This window comes from Athene cunicularia, assembly GCF_003259725.1.
Source record: "Athene cunicularia isolate RWA chromosome Z unlocalized genomic scaffold, athCun1 chrZ_part1, whole genome shotgun sequence".
NCBI classification, from domain to species: Eukaryota; Metazoa; Chordata; class Aves; order Strigiformes; family Strigidae; genus Athene; species Athene cunicularia.
This window is the reverse complement of record NW_020799142.1, coordinates 15048241-15069432: the sequence shown is the minus strand read 5'-3', so window position 1 is coordinate 15069432 and position 21192 is coordinate 15048241. Positions and strand designations below refer to the sequence as shown.

Genomic DNA, 21192 nt, shown 5'->3' with positions numbered 1-21192 from the left:
AATAGTACATACTTATACTATGGTTAAAGCTCTTACTTCATAATTAACAAATCAGCAATTAGACAGCTATCAACCTTTTCTCTTAATAGTACATACTTATACTATGGTTAAAGCTCTTACTTCATAATTAACAAATCAGCAATTAGACAGCTATCAACCTTTTCTCTTATCAACGTAAGTCCACTTTAACACACTCTGTGCAGACCAATCAACTCTGTTCATGCAGCGGTAACTTTTCACAGTTCAGTGTTGCAGCTGTCTTGTTTTTCCCTGCCACCTTGGCACAACTCTGCAGTTTCTTATCTTTCTTCCAAGACCTGTTTTTCATCAAAGCCTTGCTGCTTCTCTGATGCTGTGCAAGGCTGACAGGCCAATGTCTCCCCCAATGTCTTCCACAGTAAAATCTGCAAACAGTTAATCAAACATAGCAATTTGTTTCCACTTTATTGGACATTAGTTGTAAATGCTACAGCAAATCAGAGCAGGGTGGGAACAATTATTTTGGTATACAGCTTGGCATTGTAGGAACAGCAATTCATCCAAAATGACAAATAGTACTAAGACGTTCTGTCTATGATGCTGGCATTGTCATTTGGCATTTTATTTGGGAAGTGAAAAGGGTCTGTGAGTCTTTTCCTTTGACAGTATATGTTCCCAAAAATGAAAGCAATTGTCCTGACTTCAAAACTTCAGTAGGAATCTGAAGAAACAGAACTTCCTTTGGAAAGAAAATAGTACTTGCAGACAACTCTGTAAAGCCATATGTATTGTTGATATGATGTAGATATAAATAGCAAAATCAAAGCACAATTTTTGACCTTGAGGGCCCGGTACTTACAGCTTTCTTGGACTTGCTCATTCATCACTTACTAAGTTTAATATTGCTTGATCCTGCATCACTGTAAAACTGGAAATCACTGATCCTGGTTCTTTTAAGTCTAATGGAAATCAGAACCATAGAACAAAGCAGCCTATGGCCTTACTTGTTGCTTTTTAAAGTTGAAATTATTTTCTAATATGATTTTATAAAGCATAAGGAGTTTTAGATTACTTCAACTGTATCAGTTATTGGAGAAAATATTAACTACATGTGTAAGTGATAGATGTTAGGTACAAATATTAAAATTTTTGTAATTTATTTTAGACTTGATTCATTGTATGAATACCTATTTAAAGCTATTAATTTCTTGCTCATAAAAAAAATAATCAATGTCATAGAAATCTAAATTTTGAAAAAAATACAATCAATATTCTTTGGGAAATAAGGTGTTGTCTTAAAATGTTTATGTCTTTCCTAAGGTGAAGATTATTATTGCAGATATACCAGAATTCTGACCATGAGGTAACAGGAAGATGATTACCAATGAACAGGGTCCCTCAGCTAAAAATCCACGCAAAGGAGAGATCTAGGCTTACACAAATGAATATTCACCTTTAAAAGCTTTTGCTTTCTTCATAGCAGACTTTTTTTTCCTTCTCCTCCAATGGAGATAAGAACATCATGTCTTGCTCTGAAGGTGATGGGCCACTCCTCAGCCTACAGAGAAGTAATCTACTTTTTGTTGCCTCTAGAGTAGTTCTTTCTCTGCTTTGTGTGAAGAACTGCTGATAGTTCAGTCGCTTTGCTGACTTAAGAACTGCTTCATATTTAGCAAAAACTAGAGAGTTTGTTGAGATTTTACCAGACAAGAGGAAAGAAATAGGGGATCCATTCTGTGAGCTTTGTAAGATACTACTGAGAAAATTTTTAGAAACCTTGTTTCTGGTAGGTAATGTTTATGTTGTGTTACTGATGGTGAAATAACGTACTTTAGTAAATGAATTACAATATAATCTCTTTAAACCACATAGCACTGCAGTAAATAGGTATGCTCTAAAAATGCTAATTTCATCATAAAGGTCACAGCAATGCTGTGCAACTGGAATTTAGTCCATTTGTCTTCAATTAACAAAGACTGCATATTCAGTCTGTGCATTTAAAAAAAAAAAAAAAAAATTATGAAGTGTTTCTTCCATGGTTTCTTACCACACAGACAGTGCAAATCAGCTAGCCAAAAGAGTTTTGGTCCTGAGTTCTCATGCACATCTGAGAATCATTCAATTTGAATAGGAATTGTGAATTGTTGCTTTAATGTGGTAGCTGCAAGCATGCATGTGTGTGAGAGGGTGATCCCATTTCCATCTGCTGACTGCAGAACATACTCATATTTTATAGCCGACAGGGGCTCTTGCTCAGTACAGGGACCAAAACCATCCAGTTGCCTGTTGATGATCCCTGTTGATGATGTTTTAAAAGGTTGGTATGGGAAGAATAATAATTTCATTATAGAGTAACAGAAGTTTGGGATTATTCATTATTTAACTCTGTTTTGATCTAGAAGATTCTTCAATGGGTTTTTCTTAAGGCAAATATGGATATATCAGATTTAGTGACTGCAGTGGAAACAACTAGGGTGTTTTGTGGGTAGAAGTGGGCTCTTCCTTAGAAGAAACTGAAAAATTAAAATACTTAAACCACCTGTACATATCTATAGTTAATCATGGTTTTGCTGTGTGAATATTACTTAATTTCTAGGCTTCATAATCTGTAGATAGGACTGTAGGAATTTAGAAAATAAGTCATTTGCTACCCCTTCACATTTCATTTAATATTCCCCTTGCTGGCTTTAGCTACTCCTTTCTCATGCTGGCAGGCTGCCTAACTTCTGTTAAATACTTTTGTTTTCAGGATTTTGTACAAATTCACGTCAGTCATCACACTTTGGCTTTCAGATAGGTTGGGACAGAAAGGCTTAGAGAAAATACGTTGCAGTAAGAAAGTATATACATCTAAAATGTGTAAATACTGTATCACTTCCTGAAAGATCTGTCTATTACTTAGATTTCTTGGCCATTTTGCCTGCTTGTAACTCCTGCAGAGTTGCAAATCTTGGCTACTTTGGTGTTTTCTGTAAATAATCTTATATCTGAGTATTCTGTGTGAGTGTTCTGTACATCTGTTTATTTCTTTCTGAAGTAATCTGCTATTTGGTTTATGAGTTATTGGCTCTTACTTTTTGGATATGTTGTGTTTTATATAATCCCAATTTGAAGTATTAATGTTTCTTTTATGTTTCTAAGATCTAGTGGTCACATGAAAATGAGGTTACTTTTTAAAGCTCTGTAAATAGTGGTTCTTACATTGCTGTTTGTAATTGCTTCTTCATATGTTTATGCTTACAAGTGAAGTTTATTAAGTTGCAGTAGCAAAGACCACATTATTTGTTTGCAAATGTGGGAATGGATTAATACAAAATCGGTCAATATCTTTACTATGAAAAAACTCTTCTCTAAACTGTGAAAGATTTTAATCAAATCTAAAGAAGCTTCAGTGTGATCTTCAATAGAAAAAAGTTTATGCAAATTATTTGTCAGTGTTGATCCACCAAAAGAAACCTAGGGGACAAAGCAAGTCAGACAGTGGAAGTTAATTAATGTCACGTGTGCATCGCAAACGCAGAGGCTTAAAAGCTACCAGCACTCCTGCGTGATGATTCTTCAAAGTAACATCTTTGGGAAATGATTTTCTGAGTTTGGCTCTACAAATGTGATTTGACTGTGGGATCTGGAAAATGAATTTTTTACATGTGTCTTATGAAAGCTTGAAGCAGAATAAAAAGTGGTGTATTTCATTAAAAGTAGATTAGTTAAAAACATTTTATTTGAGAACCCATAAAGATGTAATATGAATCACAAGTTGTGGCAGCAGGTAAAAAATACACTTTGTTTCTTCTGCTTGTGTCAGTTTACTCACCCTGTTCCACCTGTGTAGGACTCGAATTATGGACAGTTTCTTAAAAGGTGCTGTGCTAACAGTAAAATCTAGTGACTTTCCAACAATGGAGAAGAGTATTAATTCTGAGATTTATACAGGATCAGACCTACATAGATAGGTCTTCAGCTTTTCTGGAAATCTTCTGCATGGGAAGAAAGTAATTCTGTATTTTGGGGGGGCTGGGTTTGTGGATAAAGAGGTTGAAAAATAGCATTATCCATGGTATCGTTGAAAGAAAATTATTTTAAAGCAAGTGTATGAAGTATAATATCTTCATCACAGAGAAATTGTGTACTTATAAAACAAATAAATATAAATCATATATCTTTCAACACTAATTAAAAAATCTAATCTTGGAGGTGAAAGTGTGCTACACTATTTTCTTTGCCTGTTGGCATATCTGAAACAGAAAAAAATGTTGCATTGCTTAAAAATAAAAAATATTATATGGCTAAAGAAGGTACTTTAAAAAGGAATTGCAGTTTCTATACAAGTTCTTATTTTACTTTATTAAATACTTAATAATGAACAATAGTATGCGGTTTACCCACTAAACAGAGATGAATTTTAACTCCTGACTACTATCAGTTTTAAAATAATTTCATTTGAAATACTTGTTGAAAGCATATTGAAGGAATGAACTGGATTAATCACATCATTATGGAAGAAAATATTTTATGCAGATATTTCTCTGTGTTTCCTCCAAATGTTAAATTTTTCCATATCAGCCTCCCAGGAAGGGAAGAAGCTGTGAGAAGGAGCCTGGGGAATGTTGTCATGTTTTTTTCCTTGTGAGGGATGGGGAACTTGCACATCTTTGCAGTATCTGCTAATTTTAAAAGAAAATTAAAATAATCTTTCTCTGTACAGTAGCATGATATCTGACAGTCAGTCTGCTGCATGCTACATCACTGGTTGAAACTTAATTCTTCCTCTTTGGTGGTAGTAGAATCTGTGGGTGGGATGTAGATCCAGATTCTCCACACTGGCTACTCTTTCTATATACTGAATGTTCCCTATCAGAGAGCTACCTTCTGGATTTTGTTTTTTAACATAGAAAATACTATGTTTGCAAGCGTATGTGTAAAGGCTCACATGCACAGAGCAGCTGTCCGTGTTTGGAGATGATGTGGCCTGACCACTTTGCAAAGCTAACCAGTGAACTTTCAGTGCTGGTTTTTGACTTGAGAACAGCTCGATCCCTCGCTTGGAATAGTGTGGAAGATATCAAGGTGATGGAAAAAAATGTTCTAAGAAAATTGATGCACAGTTCTTCAGAGAAGCATTCTCTAAGGGATACACTAAGGTGGATAACTTGGGTTGAAGTATTTCTGTCATTGATAATCCAAGTCAGTTGCAGGACATGCAAGCTTTTGCTAAAGTTACTGAAACACATATCAGTTCAAATTCACATCTAGATGGTAAGAATTTTCTCACTAATTTAATCCTTCATTTTTATCCTGTAGATATCACTGCACTTGTGTGAATAGGTACAGTTTTTCCAACATAATAACATAATTAGCAATTTAAATGTTATATAGAAATATATTTAACGGCCTTTTTTCTTTTCTTCTTTTTTTGTTTTTGTTTCTTGGCTATAGGGCAGATTATACCAGAAAGAAGATTTGTAGAAGCAATAAATCGTCAGGCACATCAGTATGAAATGGGTGACTTTCCAATAGAGTGGGAAGGTAAATATTATGGTTTTATTTCAAGATAGTTTTGCCATTGAATGTAGATTCAATATTTTTAATGTAAAGGCTGACTACATGAATAGGTTGTCCATTATCTTTCATTTTGAGTAATGTGGGCTTTTGTTTAACTGTGTAATTGCAATTAATTCTTAAAGTAACCCCTTTACAAATAGGATAAATTATGTTTAGAAAATCAGTGATTAAAAAAAATAAATAAAGCCTGTATGATCATGACTTTCTCCTATTAAAGGTAAAAATATTTGTGCCTGAGGGGGACCTGACAGAATAACCAAAACTTAATGTGTTAAACTTCCTAATTACACCTTCACTGCAGTGTTAATTTTTAGGTTAGTTCAATTATTGGTGGCACAGTGATTTTTCTTTTTTTATTTTTATGGTGGCATTTGGTTTCCTATGCTGTTCCTTGCACCATCTTGTAGGAAGTTTGTGAACCATTTTTTCCCACTGCTACTGGTGAAAATTTTTTCTGAAAATTTGGGACATGGAAAGAAATTCAGGGAGGTTAAAGTTCCTTAAGATTAGCTAAGCAGCCCTTAGAGAAGGAAGATAGGAAGTATATTTTGGTCCTTGAGGCTGTAGGAGCTCGAGCCAAATGTGGTGTTAAATGTGGGTTAAAATCCAGGACTCTATAGCATAAGCAAGGAACCCCTGAAATAGAAGAATAGTTTACCCATCATTCCACATGGTTTTTGGGATGAATAATATCTAGACGTCTACCAGAAGCAGACTTAAATTTTAAGCAGTATGCAGTTAAACTGTGGAATTCCTTGTCATTGCATAATCTGCTTGCTGGAAGTTTGCATAAATTCTAAAAATGATTGAAAGAATTTGTGGAAGAAAAATCCTTCTCATACACAGATATTACTGTGGTTTAATTTGTCAGTGAGCTACAAATTAATGGAGGCTACAGTGTATTTTGAGAAAATGTATTATACTTGCTTTACCTCATTCTCTTTCCTTTGCACTCACTGTTGGCCCCTGGGGGAGATAATACTGAGCCAAGAGAAGACTTTGGTCCCATTATATCCCGTCATGGAGTCAGTAAAGAAATATCAAATTTTCCCATCTTGCATTTTATCATTGTCATTACACTGATTCCTATGATTTTTTCTGGTAATCAACTCAGGCTAGGATTAGCAGCTAAAAGCTTCTTTCAACCTTATTACCAGCATTTGCCAAGTGTGGTGAAACCACAGTATCAACAGCTTCTGTCTTCTACTGCCACAGTACCCACAGCTGGCAAGTCTTATTCTAGTTGCTGCTGTTTATCAGTCCAAGATAGCCATCTTCTGAAGGAGAGAAGCAGCCTGGTAGGTTTATCCTTACTAAATCATCTGGTGCTTGAATGGGTATCTAATCCAACTTTCTGAAGGTCTGCTTCCTCATCCAAAAGTTCCCCAGCCACTCCTGGTCATCTATCTGTCTGTGTGTGACTGTCATGCAATCACTCTGAACCACAAACACTGAGAAGCATGTATACAGCCTCAGGTAACTCTGCTCTGCTGTGAATGAATTCTCATCTAAGACCTGCAGCTGAGTTCAAAAGTGCAATCTAACCTGTTTGTTTTTTTTTTTTTTTTTTTTAAACATTAGAAACGGTTTTGTGGAAGTACAACATAATTTTAAAAAGCCAAAACTAGTACTTATGCTCTGAGTATAGAGACTGTTCAAAGAATTATTGTGTCTTTGCTATATATTGAGGTGTGAATTATGGATGTGGGATGCTTTGACGTTCACTTCATCACTACTTCTTTTTTGCCTTCTGTAAAATGAAAAATTCTCAATGAGTAAGAAATGGACAAGAATTGAAAGAGTAGTAAGTTCAAATATTACTGCAAAAGCCAGTTCTGTGAGTGGCAATACAAACTTTTTAGAAATGCTTTGTTGAAAAGCTTATTACCATTCTGTCCCTATTTTTACCTCTTTAAGATTAGTCTAGAAGTTTTTCAGGCCCACAAGACGTGTGCTGAACTTTCAGTCTGTATCTTCTGTCTAGACTCTTGAAAATTTCCCAATTCATTCTTTTTGTGGATGTTCACTTTATAATTCGTGCTGTCATGGATGCTGATCATTGCAAGCAAACAGTCTGATACTTTGCAGAAAGATTTCTAAAATACTTGCTGTTTGAACAGTAAAAGATGAACATAAGCTTAGAAGGCTGTATAATATTTCTTCTGTTTTCTCATTACTCTTGGAAATTTTGTGGACTTTTAGTGTTCTAAGTCCTCTCTGCTGGACATCTCCCAGGGCCTTCTCTCCAAATCCTGTGTATGCACTTTGACCTCTGCAGCCTCTGCTTCAGTTTTGACTGGTTCAGCAATAAGCAGTCTCCTTGCCTAGCCTTCCCAGGCTTTTCACTTTAAGGACTGTGCTAAAGTTTCTGTTGCTTTATTTCCTCTCTTTTTTCTTGGGATCTGCAGAGAGCTGCTTTCACTTGTGCTGTCTTTGTTCTGCCAGGGCTCAGTTTTTTCACTTGTGGATAATCCTTATTGGCCACCTCATCTAAAAGCAGTCATCCCAGCACCCTTTCCCTCTCCTTTTTTCCTATATCACACTTCGACTAGAAAAGAAGCCTCTTGTGACTGAAATGAATAAAAATATTGTCCCTGGAAATACTTATGGGCATGAGTTATCTGAGGAGAACTTGCACAAAAGGAGGGACAAGTGATTGTTTAAAGGAGTGGGAGGAGGCTGTAGTGAAATTTGAAGAGGGTCTAAGTTAAATCTCATTGTATATCTAAGACATTCAGCCTGGACAGCTGTTAAAATAAGGCTCTGATTTTGGTGTGGTGTTTATCAAGTTATAAACAAGTAGTAAGGTAACTGAGACCAAGTAGAAACTATAAAGCAAATAGACAGATTATAGACTTAGTCTCTGCAAGCTGTTTCTGAGACTCTGGAGAGAATGTATAGTAGTCCTGTGAGTTTACTGCAAACAGGACTGAGAGCTTACTCCTGAAGGGGTTGCCTGGAATTTTTCTCCTGAAGAGATTAGTTATGATTGCTACACAGGATTAAATTTCCTAAATTCTCAGACATGAATTTTACAAAAGTTCTGAACCTTCATTTTGTAAAACTTTAGTAAAACTGAAACATGCTCAATATTAAAAGAAAATAATTGTAATCCCTTGTGTTATCCTTAGTCATAGTGTTAAGCTGTACACAGAATATTTGTACACAGAAAATTAAGTTGATTTTCATTGTAAAAATCCAAAAGTATGTTTCCTTTTGTACTGTAGTTTTGAATTTGGAATGTAATCCATATGCCCAATACAATTATTACCTGTTTTAGACTAGATGTCAGGAAGTACTTTTTTCCAGAAGGGGTTGTTGGGTGTTGGAATGGGCTGCCTGGGAGGTGGTGGAGTCCCCATCCCTGGAGGTGTTTAAGAGTCGGGTCGACACAGTGCTGAGGGATATGGTGTAGTTGGGAACTGTCAGTGTTAGGTTAATGGTTGGACTGGATGATCTTCAAGGTCTTTTCCAATGTAGATGATTCTGTGATTCTGTTTTTGTTTAGGTGAAGCCTCTTACGTTTTACTACGAAGTGGAAGTGCATATTTTCTTTTCTCTAGGCAATATGGATCCTCACAATATATAACCTTTCCGTATTCTTAGTTCTGAATGTTCACCTACTGTGGAATGTGTAATTTACCTCTTTGGGAGATGTTGATAGTACTCCTTAGAGGATATTGGCAATTTTACATATCTATAGAGATTCATGAGATTGCATGCTTCATGCTGCATTTTATTGCCCATCTCCTCCTAGTCTTTTTTTGTGTTTCCTGGTAACATTTAGTGATTAATGTGAGTCTTCATTTGCATGCTCACTTTTACGCTCATTACAGTGTGTTATGTGCCAGTAGGAATCTTAAAGTTCAATGAAAAACTCATGCATACTAATAAGAATGCATATGAGTGCTGATAAAAAAATGTGACAGTCTCAAGGTAGGAAATGTCCAGCTACCTTGCAAAATTCCTTATAAAAAGTAACACTGCAATGAGTACAGAATGCAGGAAGTGTTATCCAAACAAAATTAGAAGCAGCAGCATAATTAGTTTGAAAATGAGGCAATGATTCATTTTGGCAGAGCTTTGGGGAGCAGGGAAGTGTGTTATGATTGCAGTCAGTACCTTCTATACTTTACCTGGTTTAAAGCATCTTGGCTGACAATGGTGAGGGCATTTTGTTTTGTTAGTGTAGGGTATGAGAGTGTTCTTGTGGAAATGTTTTTCAGCTGTAACTGTCACTGGACACTTTTTAATTAAGTATATGCGTGTGTGGATATGGTGTTCAAATAATACGTAATAAAGCACCTACCTGCCTTGTTTCCATCAACAAATATTTAACTGTGGTATAAATCTGTTCAATAATTAAATCTGATTTGATTAAAAGTGTAACAGAGACCACAAAGAAAGGTGGAAGAGCTTTTCCTTTGTGAAACTGTATACACTGAGTATTTTTCAAAGACAATGCAAAATGTCTTAATTTCAAGATTTCATTTACTTGTTTTTTGTTAAAATTAGTGCTAACTCAGTAGTAAATCACTTGCTATATTTTTGTATACATTCATTCTTCCTTTAATTGTTACCATTCATTTCTTTTATGCCTGAGTTATGAGGTGGTGGTGGGTTTTTGAACGTTGTGTTGGATCCTCAAAATATTATTGATAACGTAAAAAAAATTGAAAGGCTTTTTAAATTTTCTGTCAGAAGGTGGGAATTAAATATATTAGAGTCCTCCTATTCTTCTTCCCAAAGACTGAGGAGTGGTCATGTGAATTATTAGAAAAATGTGTTACTTCTGAAAGACTGATAAAACTATTAAATGCTAAATTGCAATATACTAAAATGTACTCAATTCAGATTATGTTTTCCTTTTAATTTTGTAATGTATCTTGAGTTGTGGTTTATATACAATATTTCAGAAACAGATTTGCACAGAGGGAATGTTATATATTAAAGCTAACTAACATCATTTTATGGCTATAAAGAGATTTTAGTAAATTTTGTTATTGTATTTTTCCTTCAGCTACATAGCAGTGAAGGTGTGTTCTGTTAAATAATGATTTTCCAGTGCAGCTCATCAGACATGTTAAAATTAATTTACCTGTAGGAATTTGGAAAATGGTATCCAGTCTTTGTGTCAGCAAGTTTTATTTATGGTTAAACTGAAAAAGATTTGTAGTTCTGACATTTATTAGAAAGAAGGAAGTTTGGTAGCTGCTACACATTCAAATGTGTGTTAGATCTGGAAAGAAAAATGTTATATTTATGTTATGCACAATGTTATAACTGTCCATTATTTCTGTATTTAAATAGATATAGTCTGATAATGGAATGTTTGAAAGGAGAAATCTTCCTAAATTAAGGATTGTTTAGTTGCTTTTGACTGTTGGTACTAACTGATATCTATCAATAAATGAAAACGTGATGTGTAATGCTCCTTTGCTTCACAGCTTCTGTTTGCAGGACACATGTCATTGTATTACCATTCACTGTTCTGTCTGTGGCTTGTTAAACTGAGGCAGATAATTAAATGATAAAAGCTTCTAATAGAAGCATTTCATTCATCTGAAAATTACTGAACAAATAACTGCCTAAGAGTTCCATCTGCTATTGAAAGAAAACCTACTATAACAGTTATATTTCAGCAGTAGTTTCTAACTGCAGCTTAATTATTGTAAAATTTGAGATTTTAAGAATTTTTCTTTAAGAATCAGTAATTGTAATCAGTTGAAGTTAAAATGGATCTGGTGTTGAGAAAATACTAGCAATTTCAAAAAAAAGAAGCAGTTTTTAGGTGCTGAGAGTTGTGGAATTGGAACTAGTCATACTGCCATGTGACAGAAGCAAAACGGAAAATGATACTTTGTTCAAAGGAATCCTTTAAATTTTATCCACAACAGCCCCCAGCAGCGCTACAGGCTTGGGGAGGAGTGGCTGGAGAGCTGCCAGTCAGAGAGGGACCTGGGGGGGTTGATTGACAGCCGGCTGAACAGGAGCCAGCAGTGTGCCCAGGTGGCCAAGAAGGCCAATGGCATCCTGGCTTGTGTCAGCAATAGCGTGGCCAGCAGGGACAGGGAAGGGATCTGACCCCTGTACTCGGCACTGGTGAGGCCGCCCCTCGATTCCTGTGTTCAGTTTTGGGCCCCTCACTCCAAAAAGGACATGGAATGACTCGAGCGTGTCCAGAGAAGGGCAACGGAGCTGGTGCAGGGTCTGGAGCACAGGTCGTACGGGGAGTGGCTGAGGGAACCGGGGTTGTTTAGTCTGGAGAAGAGGAGGCTGAGGGGAGACCTCATCGCCCTCTACAGCTCCCTGAAAGGAGGGTGCAGAGAGCTGGGGATGAGCCTCTTTAACCAAGTAACAAGTGATAGGATAAGAAGGAATGGCCTCAAGTTGCACCAAGGGAAGGCTTAGGCTGGATATTAGGAAGCATTTCTTTCCAGAAGGGGTTGTTAGGGGTTGGAATGGGCTGCCCAGGGAGGTGGTGAAGTCCCCATCCCTGGAGGTGTTTAAGTCAGGTCAACATAGTGCTGAGGGATACGCTGTAGTTGAGAACATTCAATGTGAGGTTAATGGTTGGACTGGGTGATCTTCAAGGTCTTTTCCAACCTAGATGATTCTGCGAAATTTTGAACATTTAAAGTTTAATTTTTATACAGCTTTTTAAACTGATACTTTTACTTTTTTCTCCAGCCGTATCTTTTATTGGTGAGTGTCTATATACATAATTCACTATATCTGATATCTCTACCCTAAAGAGAAAGAAAAATGCTTTCTTGCTTTTCTGGATGATGTCGCAACTGTTGCTAAGTACAAAGATGACCTGTCAGGAGGAAAGGTTTATGTCTATGATTTCCTCTAGTAGCATTGTTGATCCTTTTACAAAGAGCATCTGCAACGTTGCCAGCTGAGAAGTGCCAGTCTTGGTCATGCCAGTTTAGTCTCTGATCTTGCCAGATTTTTTTATTGGAAATCCTCATAAAATTTAAATGTTTGATTGTGCTACAGGCACACGCAAGATTTTCTTGTTCTATAGATTTAATAGAAAGTCTTGGATTATTTTAAGGGACTGTTTTTCCTTTCATTAACATAAAACTTAAGCAGAAAGAGTGATGTTGACTGTTCAGTGCTCAGTCACTTTGCTACAATGACAAATTTGGGTCTAATCTGGGTTAGAACCAGAAGATCTCTGAGAAGAGCTGGCAGGGACTGCTTTTAAGAAAATGTTTGAGAACGGTATTTAAAAGAACACATCTTCAAAATGTGTCATCTGATAGACAAGAACCAAAAGTAATACCTTGCTTTGTATCATTTCATATATTTTACTGTTAACCTTGAGTTAAGGCTGTTGGCCTTGCCATCATGGCTAAATTCCAAGATATGTAATTCCATTTTGCCTCATTTAATTCCATTGTTAATGCTAATTAGAAGCTATTCCTCCTAAAATCAATTTCATAATGTTGCTGAAGCAGATTGGTTTTAGTGTTTCACCCTATGTGTAACTGCATTTTCAGTAGTGAGGTGACATTATGACTGTACAGCTTCTAGTGTTTTGGACTTGATGACTCATTTCCTAGTTCCCCTCAAAATACAACACAGATGGTATTAGAAAATTTAAATTTGGAATAGTTCCTTCTTAAAGCATTTCTGAAACTTTACAGACAGCTACAGGTCAGACCAGAAATTTGACTGTTTATAATGAAAATGTCATTTTTGGTTTAATTTTTCAAGCACAGTAACGAAAGTCTTAATTATCCAAGCAAACATACAAAAGAACATTTTGCCATATCTCAGCACTTGGAACTATTTTCTTTATGTTTGTTCATCTGTTCATTACTGTCCATTTACATTCTGCTACTCATTCTTTTGAAAAATATGAACAGAAAAGACAAATGTCTACAAAATATATAACCCAATACCTACCAATTGTGTGGATTGGAAAGGCATGAAAAAATGTTACAGCAATGATACTTTTGAAGAGTGATGGAGATTGCCTTGTCCACATTCAGGTGATTTGTTTGTCTAAATAACGACTGTAATAGTTGGAGCCATCTCTAGTAATTCATCAACTGAATGAAGCAGGACCTGACAGAGTGCCACTTCTGGCTCTTCATTGGGATCCTTTTGGACTGTTACCTCCGTCAGTCCCACACTAACTGTCAGCATTTGCAGTGGGAATGGGCATAAGTCTATTGATTTTGATTCAGGACAATTGTGGTTGACATTGCTTTCATTCCTCTGGTGTCTTTTCCAGCATGAATTGAGTGAGATGGAGAGAGCCTTCCCTCAGTTACAGTACCTCCCACTTGATGCAGTGGGTAATCCCACACACCCATAGGACATGGTGCAGTCAGGGCTCTGCAGCCCCTCAGTCAGGGTTGGGGCTGTATCTTGTAAAGGAATTCCAGTTGGCACTTACATAGATAGGTTTTCAGCTTTAACAATGCCTGACACATATACAGGAATCCTTTTTCTCTGGAGTAGCAGCAGTCATCTAATTTTTTCAGGGTGAAGCTCAGCTCTGTGTAGCAAGCTCAAAAATAGGCTTGGGCCATGAGCCCTGTTTTGGCAGTCAGGGTGGTATGTAAACTGTGCTCAAGCTCTTCTCACAGGGGTATTTTTTTTTTTTCCCCTCCTTTTCTTCCTCTGGAGATTATTGACATGGGAAATGACATCTTCAGTCTTTATGTTTTGGGAAATGATGTGGCTTGCCAGGTTGTGGCAAGTTCTATTGTAATGTTTTATATAAACATTTGTTTTCTGTTACAATTCATCATGATTTTGAGTTTTAATGATCTTTGAAGTTTTGAGTTTTAGTGATCTTTGAAATAATCAATTTGATTTTTATTTCTTTTGCAGCATGGATAAGGAAGAAAAGAAAGGATCCACCCACCACTGAGGTGAGAGAGATGAATTGTCTTTATAATTCCAATTGTTGTAATTAAACTACAATAACTAATTTATAGTGGACTCATCTGTCCAGTAATTTGTCACTTTTGGGGGAGAATTCAGCATATTGCTTGCATAATTAATGACATTATACACAGACTAGATATCTAAGAAAAAGATATGGAAGTATGAACTCAAATGTTCTTTAGTTGTTACTTTTATCTATGTGAGTTCTTTAATATGATCTATGTGGATTCTTTAAGATGATCATGGCCATTCAAGAGTTTCTTTAACTAGATGAATTCTGAAATTACCATTATGAATTTTTAAAATATGTCCCCTATGTATTAATGCAGTGATTTTTTCGTCAAAATTGACATTAAAATTCATGTTTCAAACCCAGTTGCCAATGGATTCGTCAGTACAGGAAGACAAATTGCACTAACATTTTACAATGCTAATGGGATGGGGGAGTTGCAGCCATGACTTTTTCCTTAAGTGGTTTGTAATGGAATGAAGCAGGGAAATATCCCACAGTCTTTCATGCTGAATGAGTTTGTAAAGAGTGGAAGGAGTTTGGCTGTTGATCTGTGTATACAGATGCACGCACATACACTATCTGCCCCGGATTTGCATTACAAGTTGCTAAGCACCAGCTTGGAATGAGTGAGTAGATGAGGCATGGTTTACTACGGAAGATTTAAACTGACACCCACAGAGGCAGATACTTGACTTGGATCAGTAGGAATAACTGTGTTGAATTCAGTGAAGCTATACTGGCATGCTCTAGCCAAAGATTTGGTCACTGAGGTCTTCTGGAATATGCTGGTTTGTGAAAAGTTGTCCTGCCTGCCTGTGTGTTAAGAAGATCTGGGGAAGGGCTCTAATACACCCATGAATGGAAGAAGTTTAAATTAAATTTATCCTTGAAGCTTTTTAGGGCTTAGAGCAAATTAACACACTTTTCTTTGCGTTAACATTCGGAGAAGCATTATGTGTGATTTTTTAAAAAAATTTTTCTTTTTTCCCCCTTTCCTCATCCTAGTTGCTTGTGAGGAAGTGATACTACAGCAGTTGTTTTGTCTAAGCTTGGAATGATCTCCTTTTAAGTAGCTCTGGCTTATACTAACTGTACACATACAACTTTTATTGTTGAAATTACCACCTCCTTTGATATTTGAAGATGGGGGGTGTTGCATGTCTTTTATCCTATCATTTCCATGAGAAAGACTGCCGTGGTAATTGTGCTAAGGTAAACCTACTCCAGAGAACGCAGGCAGCCTTGGGTTGGAATTGGTGTGGTAAAGCTCCTCCTGGTGCTGGAGGTGTTGGTTCTTCTTCAAAATATGGAGCAAAGTGGGAGGTGAGAGAACTGTGGGTCAATAGTATTCTAAATATTTTACCTTCCAGAAAAAAACAGTTTATGGAGAATGAAAGATTATGGGAGTAATGGTGCATTGAGTTTCAGGACTGCTTACACCTTCAGTTTCATGAGGTAATAGACCTGAAAAATAACTTAGCTTCTCGGTTCTTTACCTGCAGCGATGTGCTTGCCCTTATCAGAGCAGAAGTGATATACCAGGAATTTGAAAAGTAGTTTTCTTTCAGTTAATCTCTAAATTGATTTTTTCCTTTATAAGAGGTAGTTCAAAATTCTTGCTAACATTTTGAGAATAATGCTGCAGTCACATTTTAAATGTTTGATAGTGCAGCTTATTTTTTTTCCTATATTAGTGTAGAGTGATATGTATTATCTACTTTTCTTCTGATTTGAAACTGTTATACCACAAACTCTTATACCACAATATTGTTATAAATATAATTATACTGGTGAAGTACATATAGAATACTGTTTGGTACCTATTTGTAAGACTGATTTGCTTTAGTGTTTCAGCTACATAAACTTTATTGGCTGCTATTCTGTATTCCCTTCTTGACAGTAATGCTGATATGGTAAACTGCTGTTTGACAGCTATGGAACGAGGGAGTATTTGTGACCATATTTCATGTTGAAACACTGTATAACAAATCTCCTTGTTCTTTCACATAATTCTCATGAGATGACTATTTCTGAAAAAGAATGCAAAGCCCACAAATTTTGCATTTTTGCTATAATGACATTCTACTGTCAAAATCATATTGTAACACCACGAACCAGCATTAGAGTTCCTAAAGCATGTTTCTGCAGCTGAGTCTATGTTCCTACCTTGATGGCCTGTAATATCACTTTTTTTTATGGTTTTCCTTTTTTTCCTTGTCCTTTGCTCATTGCTGTTTTCTTTCTAATATCAAATGACATACATTAAACTTTAATAAAATTTTTGTTCCCTTTCTCTGCTCTGTTTGCCTACCATCTCCATTTATTATTTTATATCTGGGTTTTTTGTATTTGTCAAACTTGTCTTTTAATCAGCTCTCAGCTGTGGATGATAGAGGTTGCCAAACTGCTCAGGCTATGAGGTCACATGATAAGCTCTATGATCAAACTTTAACTAAAAATATTGCAGAGACACGGCTTCACAAATCATCTGGAGCTTACTGATAGCACTGATGACCATATTTTGGGAACCAATCGTTTGGTGAATACTGTAGGCCAACAAAATGTCCTTCATAATCATCATGACGTGTCAGTCACTTAGGTGAGAAGGAACGTGAGTTGTCCTTACTTACACTGGTCAAGGTAGCTGGGTCATGACATCAGCTAAGTCTGTTGATGATGTTCTTAAGACTTGATAATGTTTTACGTTTAGCCTATTCTTTCTTCCACAAACACCTGACTGATCTTTTTCTGTTTCTATTATAAAGCTTTCATTTTCTCCCAGAAGAAATTGCTTTCCATCTCTTTTTCGTTAGATTCTACTTTTTTTTAAAAAATGGAAGAATACTCCAGTGACTTCACAAGACAACTTGTTCAGTGTTAAGTGTTTTGCATACTTAACGTTTTCTTTCCTTCCTGTGCCCCCACTGTTTTTTCCCCATTTTTGGAGAAATTCACTTATATGTACTGGGCTAGTCATAACCCAAGAATGCCACTCATCGCTTTGGTTTTTCTAATCTGACCAGTAATGTAAACCATGTTAGTGTTTGGAAGCCTTGGGTTTTAAAAGCCAGCTTCTGGGATACTGGAAACATTTGGTTGCCTTTTGGTTTTATTACAGCTTGAAATATGCCAAGTCTCAACTCAGTTATGATGAGGGTGATAACTTTGCAAATGAATGCAGATCAAGTTGTTTCTTATCTTGTACTTAAAAATATTCTGTTCCTATGGTAATCAAGAAGTCCATCTTGATAGAAAGTTTTGGGTCACGTCTGTACCCAGTGTAAGCATGCATGTGTGTATACACATACATATACACATACAGCTTTATAACAGGTGAAAATCTGAGCATATATATATATATATATATATATATACACATTTGCATTTCTATAGCATTCTGTCATCTGTCCTTTTATATATATTTTGGGTATGGTTATATATGGTTGGCTGAAGAAAAATTGTCATTACCTTTATTTCTCTGCAGCTGTAAATTATATTTTAACCAATCTAACAAGTGATGAATAGTTAGGTAGACTATTGTTATGTATATAGGAAAATAGATGTATGTAGTATGGTTTTTGGCAAATAAGAAATGTGTCCTTGTCTAGAGAGCTTGTAGTTTTAAATTAATGAAAATGTTTTTAAAGCTACAAATATTAAAATATCTTTAATCAAATGCTATTTTGTAGAAGCAGTTACAATAATTTATCACTTTACATGAAAATTAATTTACCTGCTATGCATAAATTTTGTCAGTATTTATTAACAAAAGTTGTCTTGGGATGTAGCAGTTGTTTTACAGGAGTGATGTTCCATCCATGCAAATTATTTAAGAGGCTATTCCCATCCATTCTTCAAGCCATAGTCCATTTTCATTATGGCTCGTTAACTAGGTTGTAAGGTAAATAGAAACGTTCTGTGTTGCATATACTCCTACCTCCCAGTTTTTCTTCTGGCTACAGATTTCACTCTTGACTTAAAACATGGCATCTTTATGTTTTGGATTTTTCACATCTCATTTGCAAAGGAAAGGAAAAATGCTCTTGGGAGACGGGGGGGAAGTCCTGTTCTTCAGGACTCTGGTTCTTGGGTTTATGTTGCTATTCCATCACCACATGTAAAAGGTGTTAAACAATGTAACACCTATGGGATCACTGTGGGTACATCTCATTCTTTCTATGCACCATCATGAATTTTAGGCAAAGTTCTGCTGGTAAGAACTTCTCAAGACTTCTCAGCGCTTTGTTGATAGGGAACTTTGCATGACCTTCACAAGTTTTGCTACATTCTACATCTGTTTTAATTAAAAATAAACAAACAAAACAAAAAAAACCCAAACTGCTTCATTTAAAGTTTCAGACAGCATTATGTAAATATACTAAAAATACTAATGAAAGAGATTGTTATTTTCTGTTGTTGCAGGTCCTGTTTGAGATAGTGGTTGGATGCATAAAGTACGTGTAAGCTTTGGTTATGGTGCCTGTTTCAAAAGAGTATCTGCCTCTCTATCTGTGTCTCATCTTTATATGATCAGTGCGTATGTAACATACAGCCAGATTTTCCCACACACAGATAGTGGGAGTCATATCAAAATCGGTTTAGGTAACTTGTATCTAAGACACATTGAATCTTAAGCTTCTAAACCTGGAAGAAACTAAGAGGCATAATTTTAAGGATGTAGCAAGCCTTAAAAATATCAGATATACAGTGAGTTTTTCAGCCTTTCTGTGATTAACTTCTATTTGATTGCTTTAGTATTTCTGATTTCAGAAGGCATCAGATTTGTAGGGGGTTTTGAAGAACCCTTCTGTCTGTAACACAAGGTACATGAATGTATTTAGAAATCTAACCCTTATTTTTTACCGTAACAGACCTTGTAACTACTCACTACTTCAAACAGTGTCCTGAGATTCAGGAGTCTTTGAGTACTTGGCATTGTTCATGGCCTTGTCTGTAGAATGGAGATAGAAATAAAGTTACAGACTATCTTGAGGGGCCAGAAAATCCAGGAGGAAAAACCAGACAAGGTTCTCCTGACAGTGCACAGAGAAACTGCTATGGAGAGAAAAGTGGTTTGTCTCTGAACCTGCCAATGTGATATCCTGCAATTGCTAGAGGTGTACCTGTAGTAATGCTACTCCGTGAACACAGATCTTTAAGTCATCTCACTGTTAAGTTAGATGCTGCTTCTGTTGTAGTGCACACAGGGCTGCATAGCTACAAGTATTCTCAGTTTGAATTGAAAACTCACTGTTGCTTTATATGCATCTGTATATATGTTACTATTTCATGGGAAGTAAGTAGAATTGCATGTTCCTTTAATTAGAGTCAAGAGCCTGAAAATAGTTTGATATAGAAAACCACAGTAAATGACTGGTTTTGTCATGCATTATGTACTTGTTACACGGTAATAAAACTCAGTGACTTCTGAATTGTACAGTTGGATGGAAGGGGAAATGTTAAAAAAGGAAACTTTTTGTGACAGCTCCTGTCCTCTTTCAAACTCTTTCTAGCATTTCCATAATTATCTGTTTTGACAACCTCCTTGTCAAGGGAGGAACAATATACTTCAGTGAGTTGTAATACGCATAAGGTTTCAATGATTGTTTTTCCCTCCCCCCACTCTGAATAATTACATTGAAATTACATTCTTTCTGGTTGCCACAATGCATACCCACTTTTTCCATTTATTTGATCACAAGTACTATTTATGTGAGAGATTGTGTAATCAAAACTAGCTTCAGTCATGCAGATTAGTTTACACAGAATTCACAGTCCTTTAACCAGAATGGGATGCAGTTTAAAGAAATTCTTTGTTTGACACTGTTGGGATTGCACGTTATAGTTTTACTTTGATCTTCTTTCAGATGTTTCAGCTGAGAAGTTTTAAAATGGGAACTCTGTCATGGGATTGTACATTCTTGCATAGAGAACAGGGCTTAGCAAATGAATATTTTACTCCTGAAGCCACAAAAAGCTGTAAAGTATGATTTACAGTTTTGGGAAATGTTATTAAAAAAACACAGGGACAAACAGCTTTCTGAGTGAAATATTTTCCACCACGGTTGTCCAGGGTCACAACCAGGAATGAAAATTTGGGACATATTCAACTTACTTGACGTGCCCTAAGTTATGTATGATTTCAGAGAGGATTATTACTCAGTGTGAACAGTGCTAAAATTTCATAATATAAAGATCTAAACTACAAAGGTCTAAATATCTAAATAGAAGGCAGTGGTTGGAGAAGGTCACTTAAAGATTTTTTTTTCAAAATTGAGAGCTTGAGAACTTTTAAAAATTGAGATCTTTTAGCTTTTTTCCCTCTTACTCCCTTCAACTTTCTCCTCAGGTTTGAAACACGGGTGCTTGTCAGCCTCCACAGAATAGTATCAAGGCACCAGTTTGTCCCATTACTTCCAGTTTGCCTATGCTGCAGATCCTAGGGCTGCAGGGGTGAGAGCTGCTGCCACTCTGCTACTCCTCTCTGTGTGGGAGGGAGTGCATGAAGCGCTGGATCTGTCTCCTAATTCACTGTCAGCACAGCTGAACGGGGGTGGAGGGAGAAGTAACGTGTACCAGGAAATGGGCTGGTACAGATTACATCATATGTAGAGTGAGGGAAAAGCAAGGACCAAACTGGGATGAGTCACAGCTACAGTTCCTTGTTTGCTCTGTGGGCATCAAGGCATAAAGCATTGCCCTTTATTCAGGGCAGAGTGCAGTGG

At 36.3% G+C, this 21192-nt stretch overlaps 1 protein-coding gene across 1 annotated transcript in view; it reads left to right on the top strand.

Annotated features, from left to right (window-relative positions):
• Positions 1–21192, top strand: part of NDUFAF2 (NADH:ubiquinone oxidoreductase complex assembly factor 2) — a 35456-nt gene that overhangs the window by 1152 nt on the left and 13112 nt on the right. The window contains exons 2-3 of the mRNA XM_026865900.1: positions 5416–5505; positions 14398–14438. Of these exons, the coding sequence (XP_026721701.1) occupies positions 5478–5505; positions 14398–14438 (69 nt within the window). The 5' untranslated portion in view covers positions 5416–5477. The remainder of the gene's footprint in view (positions 1–5415; positions 5506–14397; positions 14439–21192) is intronic.